Source organism: Bison bison, unplaced genomic scaffold (genome assembly GCF_000754665.1).
Source record: "Bison bison bison isolate TAMUID 2011002044 unplaced genomic scaffold, Bison_UMD1.0 scf7180017864467, whole genome shotgun sequence".
Classification (NCBI taxonomy): domain Eukaryota; kingdom Metazoa; phylum Chordata; class Mammalia; order Artiodactyla; family Bovidae; genus Bison; species Bison bison.
This window is the reverse complement of record NW_011495028.1, coordinates 201,572-210,899: the sequence shown is the minus strand read 5'-3', so window position 1 is coordinate 210,899 and position 9,328 is coordinate 201,572. Positions and strand designations below refer to the sequence as shown.

The window sequence follows — 9,328 nt, the reverse complement described above, 5'->3', positions numbered from 1 at the left end:
AAACACCTAATTAAAAAAAAAAAAGCTTTAAAAGGATCTACAGACGTTGCCAAGTATGCCCAGGGGACTCCCTGGCTGCGAACCACTGGGTTATGCTAGCAGTTGGTCATGGGTCGACACGCAGAGTGGTGTGTGAGGCGTCCACGCTGTGGTCCCCAGAAAGCCTGAACCACAAACCTGTGGGCTTCATCCTAACACCCATGACCAGGCCTTCCCAAGTCTGCAGTGTCCTGCCAGAAAGGACAGGGCAGGAAAATGGGGGAGCCTTTCACCGAAGCCAGCCCTTCAGGTCTCACTTTGTATTCCTGAAGGGTCTCCAACCCACCACCATTCCCAGAAAGCCACACACTGCATCTGCGTGCTTCCCGGCCCACTTCTGACTAGAAGCTGCAGGAACGTCTTAGTAGGTGTGTGGCCTTCAACGGGTCAAAACGTCAAATCAGGCATCATCAGGAAGCTACTCAAGGCCTATGCAAATCCTGGAAACCACAGTGTTTCTTTCTCAAGCAAGCCAGGAGCTCCTGGCTATTCATCGGTCACATTCATTGATCCACGGCTTGAACTTTAAATGGACTATAAAACAGAGAAGAGTGGGTTTGGGGGAGAATGCCAGGCTCAGCCATCAGAAATGCCTCTCTTTCAACCCAGTACGGGTGGGGCCAAACCTCTTCAGTCTCTCTGTGCCTCAGTCTCCCCACCTGCATGTGGGCGCGGTCACACTAACCTACCTCATCTGGTGTGTTGTGATGATCGTAGAGTAACGCTTCTTCAAGAACAAAGTGGAGACTTGCATCTACTGAGTCCAGGCCAACGGTTCACACTTGGAGGACAGAGCCTGCGCGGTGACTTTCCTGAGCCTCGTCTGACATGTCTTCCATCCAGGAGCACATGTTGATTACACAGCTGCCTGGCCAGGAGTGCGTAAAACCAGATTCACCTGAGCACGGAGGAGACAGGACAACCGCTCCTGTTCTCAGAACGGCCTGCTTTGATGGCACGGTGTGAAGCACTGCATCTGCCGGCAGAAGCTGCCTTGAAACATGGAAAGAGTGACCGCCTTCCTGCCTTTGCAGTTATCTTAGCTCTCTTTTAAGGGGACCTTCAGCTGACGATGTTTCTCTTGTTTTCAAAGATCTCCACAGAAGGAATGGTTTTGAAAACCAACATCTAAGCATGAGAAGGCATACAACCGAGCTACTATCTGGAAGGCAGGTTGGCCTAAAAGGTGGGGGGGGGCCCGGTGTCCCCACGGGCTGGGACTCACCTGCACCATCTGTTGGGGGGGGTGGGGTTCACGGGTTTCCTGATGAATGATGTTGACTCGAGTCAGAGTAGCTGGGAGCTGAGACTGCAGCCAAGTTCTTAAGCCGGGAGGCATCGCTTTCTCTCAACTGGAGCGGAGGGCTGCCTGGCCCGGGTGCTGGGAGACCCAGGGAGCTCCTGGGCGCCACTCCCCAGACTAGGACCTCAGGAAGCCTCCAAGGAGAGAATCCAAGACAGGCTTCGGGTCTGGAAAAGTGACTGCTGGCAGTTGTGGACACAGGAGCGCAGTGGGTGTTTCCTGGGTGAGGCTGCAGCTGGGGAAGGGCCCTTCCAACTTCTCAGTGGTGACTGGACGTCCCAGGCCCCAGGGTTTTCTCAGCACCAAGAGGAAGTGCAGAGTGAGCAAAGCAGAAAACATTAAATGCATGATGTAGAATTGCTGCTTTCGCACTCAGCTGTTGTATTAAGCATGAGAGATGTGTGTTTAATGTTGGCAAAGGAACTTTCAAAGTAGCAAAAAGCTTTGTGTCCTTGTTTTAGCTGTCGATGACGGAAGCTCCATCTTCCTGTCTTTCTTTACCCTGCTTTCCCCCTCCCCCGCTCCTCCCCCACTGCGCCACTGTCTGTTGGGAGCTGCTGCCATAGGGTGGCAGCCCTTGGTCCCATTGGTGTTCACATTCCACTGGAAACCTGGAGGAGGGAGGTGGGGGGACGGTATGCAACTTTTTTCTAATTTTTGTATTGGTATGCCAAGCGTTTGTATTTTTTGAATTGCAAACACTGTGCTTTCTGGTCTTCGGGGGTTGGTTGGACTTTGTGTATCGCCTTTTGGAAAACTTGAGTTTTACCACAACCTTAAGCAGATTTGAAATAAATTCTTTTGACACTGCCAACAGCTGAAAGACAAGGTCTGATCTGTGCTTACTGATCAGCAGCAAGGTCTGCCTCTCTTCAAAGTTGCCTAAGTGCCAGCTGGATGGGACAGAGGCTGCAGTGGGATGGGGTGGGGGCCCGGGGAGGCCCAAGGTCAAAGTGCTCAGGAAATCATGAAGTAAATATGCTGTGTGCTAAGTCGCTTCAGCCGGGTCCGACCCTTTGTGACCCCATGGACTGTAGCCTGCCAGAGTCCTCTGTCCATGGGATTCTCCAGGCAAGAATACTAGAGTGGGTTGCCATGCCCTTCTCCAGGGGATCTTCCTGACCCAGGGAACGAACTCACTTCTGTCTCCTGCGTTGGCAGGTGGGTTCTTTACCACTAGCACCATATGACTCTCAATTATAAGGTACCATCTCAAACAGTTCATGAAACTCATTTTTGCAAGTAATTGGTAAGAGTTAACACATAGTTGAGATAAATTCATGAATGAAAAGTGGATCATGGGCTGCAAGTGGAAGCTAACTAAGATTTGGGGAAAATGTCCTAATTGACCTGGGAGGATGAAGGAGACTGACCAGCCCCTTCACCCACAGACTGAGCCTGGTGTCTGACTGAAAACTGTCTTTTCTCAAATTGTGCTTCCCAAGAACAGCTGTCTCCCATGCCCCCACAGCTGGCGACCTGGTCTCAGCCTTCTGTCACCTGCCGGACCACCGAGTGGTTTAGCCAGGTTTCAGGGCCAGTTGCGGACTCTGAGAGCAGAGGGCAGGACATCCCTTAGAGGAAGCTCTTGGCATCAACACAAAGAGAAGGAAGCAGAATCTGGCCAAGGGAGACCCAGCAAAGGCCTCGGCCATTCAGCTCAGTTACCCAGAGCTGGGACGTCAGTCATCACTGCCTGGGACGTTACAGGGGGCGGGCATCCCTGAGAAGAGCTCACTGCTGAAGCAGGTACCTCAGCGCTCTTGGCAGAGGGTCTGCAGGGACACGGCAGGGCCCACCAGTCCACGCCCCGTGCCACACACAGGTTTCCCCTCAAGTTTAGGGAGAGGCTCCTCCAGAGTCGTGGAGAGGGAAGCTGAGACGAGCCAGGCTGGCTGGTCCTGGAGCTGCACAGACCCTCACCATTTGCCTGGACTCCGTCAACCGCCCCCCCACCCCAGCATCCCTGCTCCAGACTCCCATCCCCTGGGGGGCGGGAGCACGGAAGACCTGAGCTTCAGGTTGCCAAGGCCCTTCTCAGCCCAGGATTCCCGCGCTTGTCGACTTACCACCAACAGTGGGGACGTGGAGCACTGGAGACATCTGGGTAACCACCTGGGAACAGACTCCTTCCTGCCTGCCCCCTGGGTGACTGTAGCCCTGCCTCCACTTGCCGGTCAGGGTCAGTTACCTCTGCAAGCTGGTGCCCACTGTTGCCCGGGCAAGAGCCTTGGTTCAGTGAAACACAGCTGTGCTCTCTACTTCCTTCTTTGACCACAAGGCCAAGCGCTGTGGGGACGGGAATCAAGAATTCCCTAAGCGGGTGCCTGGGATTAAGAGCAGATGGTAGTGTTGTATGGCACCAGGACCGATCCACCCAGGTGTATCCATGATCAGGGAGATGCCCTGCGAAGGGGAGGGGCGCTGAGTATGCAAGACACAGCAAGGAAGCACTTAAGCTCCCCCCGAGCGTGGGCTCCTCCTGCGGCAGCACTGCTCTCCACCGTCACTTCTCTCTGCTGCCAGCCTTGCTGGAGGAAGCCTCATGAATGGGGAATAAACAGCATGGTCTTACACGTGACCATCAGTGCTGGTCATGCAGGCTTGCTTGTCACCCTCAGACCTGACTATTTCCAGAGCGCCCAGTGGTTACATGGCTCCTCTGTATTTACTCCATAAATTAAAAGGTGAAACAAGAAACAAGGAAAGCAATTTACACTAGGAGCTTGCATGCTTTTCCAGAATTGACTAGCCTGGGACTCTGGTCGAGAGTTGGGCCAAGTGCTCAGTTATCTGAGCCACAAAGGCTCATGGGAGGTGGGGTGAGGTGGGACTGCTGGGTTTCCTGGCTCCCTGTCAATAAGACAAGGAGTTAAACTGACCGGGTACCCACTCCAGTAGGTCATTTCCAGCTCCTCAGATTTTTCCTAGGGCTTTGTCATGTTTGGTGAACTTCCCTGGTAGCTCAGTCAGTAAAGCGTCCGCCTGCAATGAGGGAGACCCGGGTTCGATCCCTGGGTCGGGAAGATCCCCTGGAGAAGGAAATGGCAACCCAGTCCAGCACTCTTGCCTGGAAAATCCCATGGACGGAGGAGCCTGGTGGGCTACAGTCCACGGGGTCGCAAAGAGTTGGACACAACTGTTTCACACCTTCTTAAAAAAAAAAAAAAAAAGAAAAGAAAAAAAAAACACTTAAAAACTGCCAAGGACTTCACTGGTGGTCCTAGTGGTTAGGAATCCACCTGCCAATGGTTCCATCCCTGGTCCAGGAAGACCCCACAGGCAGTAGAACAACTAAGGCTGCACTCCGTAACTGCTGAACCCATGCACCTAGAGCCCGTGCTCTGCGACAACAAGCCAGCACAACGAGAAACCCTTGTGCCACAACCAGAGCAGCCCACATGCGACGATGCAGGGACAAAAGACTCAGCTCAGCCCAAAACGAGCTAATTAAAATAAGTCTGCCAAAATATAGACCCTAATGAATACTGCCTTTCAAAATAAACCAAAAAAAAAAAAAAAAAAAAAACTTCCAGTGTTTTAATTTAATAAAACATTTCCAATTTTGCTTCAATTGAAAATATATTTTGAACAATGTAAATGCCTTCCAAGTCAACTTATGAGTCACTTAAGAGAGTCAGCCAGTGGTGAAAAGTACCCCTCTGTTTTCCCCAAAACTTTATTATTTATTAGGTTTAGATCTGAATTTTTGGACAGTGGGGGGAAGAAAAACAGCCAAAAATGAAGACCTTTTTTTTAAGTGTCACAAGCTTTAGGAAGTTCCAATACTTTCAATAAGGGCAATACTATTTAAAAATATGTGTATGGCTGCCCCAAGTGATGACTTTGAAGGAGATAACATTTAACTTACTGGTTGTGTTTTTTAACAGTCATGTTCATTTTTATCAAAAAGTTGTGTTTTATTTATACAGCTTCTTATAAAGTAGATTTTATACACCTTAGGTAGGCTGAAAATGTGAACTGCTTTTCCCACAAAACAACTGACAAATTATCACATTCTTAATTCTTTCATGATTAAACATTTTTAAAAAATTATAAACCAATTTTAAGCTAATTATTAGCACCTACAAATCTGTAAAATTATGAAATATCTACAAGTAAACGCACAAGGCACCAGTGAAAGTGAAACTTGAGTGAACCTCGCTGGAGAATATTAAACATTCTTCTCAATAATTCGACTTCAGATTCATGTTGCAGTTGGCCCAATGTGGTTATCATAAAAAAACAGATACTTTAGTAGCTAGAAATTAATTATTTCTTTTCCTTAAGATAAAAAAGTCTGTGAAATACAAAATAAATAAGAATAATCTGGAAGTCTTGTAGGGTCCAGTTTCGGTCCATTTGGCACTTTCCCATTTCTCTATTTTATAAAATAACGTCATTTAGCCACTCTGGAAGAATTTATTTTCTTGATATCAACTTGGCTCAGAATCAATGTCCCATTTTTGAATTTTCCAACCTGTCCAATCCGTCCACTTGACAAAATACTTGGAGCAGACTTCTTCTTTTTTGATTTCCTACATTTAAAGTGAGAGAAAATTACTGTAATCAAGCTTTAAACAAATGATTCCAGCACCACAACCAGGCCACTTGGGTCTGTTCCTGTGAACTCTCAGCTCTTCCCAGGCACGGCCCCCGACCCAATGTAGTACCACCTCCTTCTTGCAGTCCCTGAACTGCCTCCTGCCTCAGGGCCTTTCCACTGGTTTCTTCTACCCTGAATAATCTGCTACCGGGTCTTTCCAGATCGTCCTCTTTATTCAGTTCTCAAGACTCAGATGTGGCTTCCTTAGAACAACACACCAGCCCACCCTCAGTGACATTCCCTCATACTGTGCTAAACTTCAACCTCCTCACAAAGACTGCCAGCTTCCCTGGTGGCTCAGATGGTAAAGAATCTGCTTGCAACTGGGTTCGATCCCTGGTTGGGAAGATCCCCTGGAAGAGGGCATGGCAACCCATTCCAGTATTCTTGCCTGGAGAATCCCATGGACAGAAGAGTCTGGTGGACTACAGTCCATGGGGTGTGCAAAGAATCGACACAGCTGAGAGACTAACACTTTCACGAAGCCTGCCCAGACTTGACAAGCCCTATGTATCTGTTTATAGGTTTTAATGTGTCTCCCGCCCTAAAATGTAAGCTCCTCCAGGGCAGGGACCCTCAATGTGCTCATGGCTGTACCCCTCACATCTATGTGCCCAGCACACAGAAGACAGACCACACAGCCAGAAACAACTGATCAGCTTCCAGCTGTAGACAAAAGTAGATTTTGAAACAGTAATTTCAGAAGAGAGAAAGAGGTACTTGAATGAAAGCTAGGAAATAAGCAGAATGGCAGAAAATCAAGGTTCTACTACTCAAACCCCAGTGCTCTCCCTTGTGTGGCTGTGGACAGGCAGGCAGCACAGACCCCGGCCGGCCATGCTGACCCAGCAGTACCTCTCTTAGGAGCGAACAGAGGTCTTCCCAGTTTTTCCATCAGTCACTGCACATGTCTGGTGCTTGAAAACAGGTTCCTTATTCAATTCTGAGGGAGTCACCTCATCTTGGACAATTCACTAAATCCTGTATTCCGCCCTCAAGGGCCTGATTTAGGATAAAAGTGCAGCGCTGCACCAGGCTAGAAACACCACATCCATTCAAGGTATCACCTTCAGAACTAACCAAAAGGTTTATCCAAATCATTCCACCCCAGTGCCTAATTATCACTTACCTGTCTTCCTGCCCTTTCCTCTTCTTTTTCTTGAAAATATCTGTGTCCTTGGCCTGATTTCAGAATCAAAGAAAAAATATGTATCCATAATGGATAATGGAGATTCAAAAAAAGGCAAGAGATTTGTCACCAAAAGCCACAGAGATACCATTTATTTTTAATATTTTTTCAGGTAGGCACATTAAACGTAACTGACTCAAAGTTTTATCCTAAAACCCTTTCAAGACTGTGAAAGGCCATTCAGAGAAAATGAACAGCAGAAAGGTCAAACCTTCCATTTTAAGCAAAAGGGAGGGAACATAACATCCACATACCCTTGTGGTTTGTCATAAGTCCGTGTGTTCTATACAACACAAAAGGCAAAAGAAACAACTTGATATAGCGAAAGGATCAAAGTAGCTCATAGTACCTGAACAGGAGTCGGCCATTTCAAAGCAAACCTTTCATGTAAATGAGTCAGATTACGTGGCTGGTATCACAAAATGCAGCTGACTCAAAGAAGTAGACAGAACAGTTATTTAACCCTAGGCTTGTTGTTGCCTAGACTGCTTTCCAAGCAGAGGGGTCCAGCATTGCGCTGCGGCAGACTGACACCATCTTTCCATTCTAGTTTAATAAAGAGGCTATGACACCTACCATTCTCTTTTCTTCTTCCTTTGCTGCCTTCTTTTCTTTGATGTGCTCCTGCAAAACCTTGTAATTCACATAACTATTTTTGGGAGGCTGAAACGAGAAAGTACACTTATCATTTTTTATCTTGCAAACACTTCCCAGCATCCCCCATCCTGCCTTGGTCAGGTGTTCCCCTCTGCCGTAACCTGGATGGGGGTGGAAGGCAGAGGCAGCCACTCACCCGAGCACCCAGCATAATGGCACGTTCTTGTTCCAGGACTCTCTCCTTTCCTTTTCCATAGCCTGTGATCCCAAACCGGTGCACTTCCAAGCGAGCCTGCAGACACAAAGCACAGTCAGACTCAAGTGCCTTCCAAAGACTCCACAAAGGGAACATAGCCGGAGAGGTACTGCCCATCAGATACGACGCGCTACACCCCCAGTGCTATTATGTGTGACCTGCAGTGGCTGGCTACACCGCGTAAGAGTTCTGTCATGGTGGCAGGTAAGCAGCTTTGGGGAGCTCTCATGAAGGTTCATGAATTCCCCACACCATTCTCCCACATTTAACGCACACAGCTGAAGCTGAGATTTCTCTGCATACAAATCAGTGATAAAATGAGGATGACCCACAGAGCTCTGTGGTGCTTTGAAGTGAAGTGAAGTGAAGTCGCTCAGTCGTGCCCAACTCTTTGTGACCCCATGGACAGTAGCCTGCACCAAGCTCCTCCGTCCATAGGATTTTCTAGGCAAGAGTACTAGAGTGGGTTGCTGTTTCCTTCTCCAGGGAATCTTCCCGACCCAGGGATCGAACCCAGGTCTCCCGCATTTTAGACAGATGCTTTACCGTCTGAGCCACCAGGGAAGTCCTTGTGGTGTTTTAGATGTGCCCTAAAACAAGCTGTTACCCACAAAGGCAACAAAGCACCTCCCCAGACATATCTACTCACACCAAGAAACCCTTTATCACAGCAGCTTCAAACACAGGTCCATTTTCTTTAAAAACATTGTTGGAACTTCCCTGGTGCAGTGGTTAAAAAATCTGCCTTGCAATGCAGGGGATATGGGTCTGATCCCTAGTCAGGGAAATAAAATCCCACAGGCCAAGGAGCTATGAGCCTGAGCACGCTGTAGCCTGTGCACCACAACCAAAGATCCCACACAACACAATTAAGATTCAGTGCAGCCAAATAAATAAATACATTAAAAAAAACAACTTAAAAAAAATACATTATATATAAAAAACATATTGTAAAACAGAAAAAGACACCAATATCCACTCATGGCAGCTGAACTACTTCCTATCTTTTTTCTCACACATTTTTTTTTTAATTGGAGGCCAATTACTTTACAATATTGTAGTGGTTTTTGCCATACATTCACATGAATCAGCCATGGTTGTACATGTGTTCCCAATTCCGAACCTCCCCCCACCCCCATCCTATCCCTCAGGGTCATCCCAGTGCACAAGCCCTGTCTCATGCATTGAACCTGGACTGGTGATCTGTTTCAAATATGATAATATACATGTTTCAATGCTATTCTCTCAAATCATCCCACCCTCGTCTTCTCCCACAGAGTCCAAAAGTCTGTTCTTTATATCTGTGTCTCTTTTGCTGTCTCGCATATAGGGTCATCA

The 9,328-nt window shown here is 47.9% G+C and overlaps 1 protein-coding gene across 2 annotated transcripts in view; it reads right to left on the bottom strand.

Annotated features, from left to right (window-relative positions):
* Positions 1 to 5,241: 5,241 nt before the first annotated feature.
* LOC105003386 (chromosome unknown open reading frame, human C1orf131) overlaps positions 5,242 to 9,328 on the bottom strand; it is a 32,921-nt gene continuing 28,834 nt past the window's right edge. Inside the window, exons 5-8 of one of the 2 annotated variants that reach the window (XM_010860521.1) lie at positions 7,931 to 8,026; positions 7,714 to 7,800; positions 7,078 to 7,130; positions 5,242 to 5,880 (exon numbers count right to left, since the gene is read on the bottom strand). In XM_010860521.1, coding sequence (XP_010858823.1) covers positions 5,742 to 5,880; positions 7,078 to 7,130; positions 7,714 to 7,800; positions 7,931 to 8,026 — 375 coding nt within the window. In that variant the 3' untranslated portion in view covers positions 5,242 to 5,741. The remainder of the gene's footprint in view (positions 5,881 to 7,077; positions 7,131 to 7,713; positions 7,801 to 7,930; positions 8,027 to 9,328) is intronic. The other variant, XM_010860522.1, reaches the window with a different exon arrangement.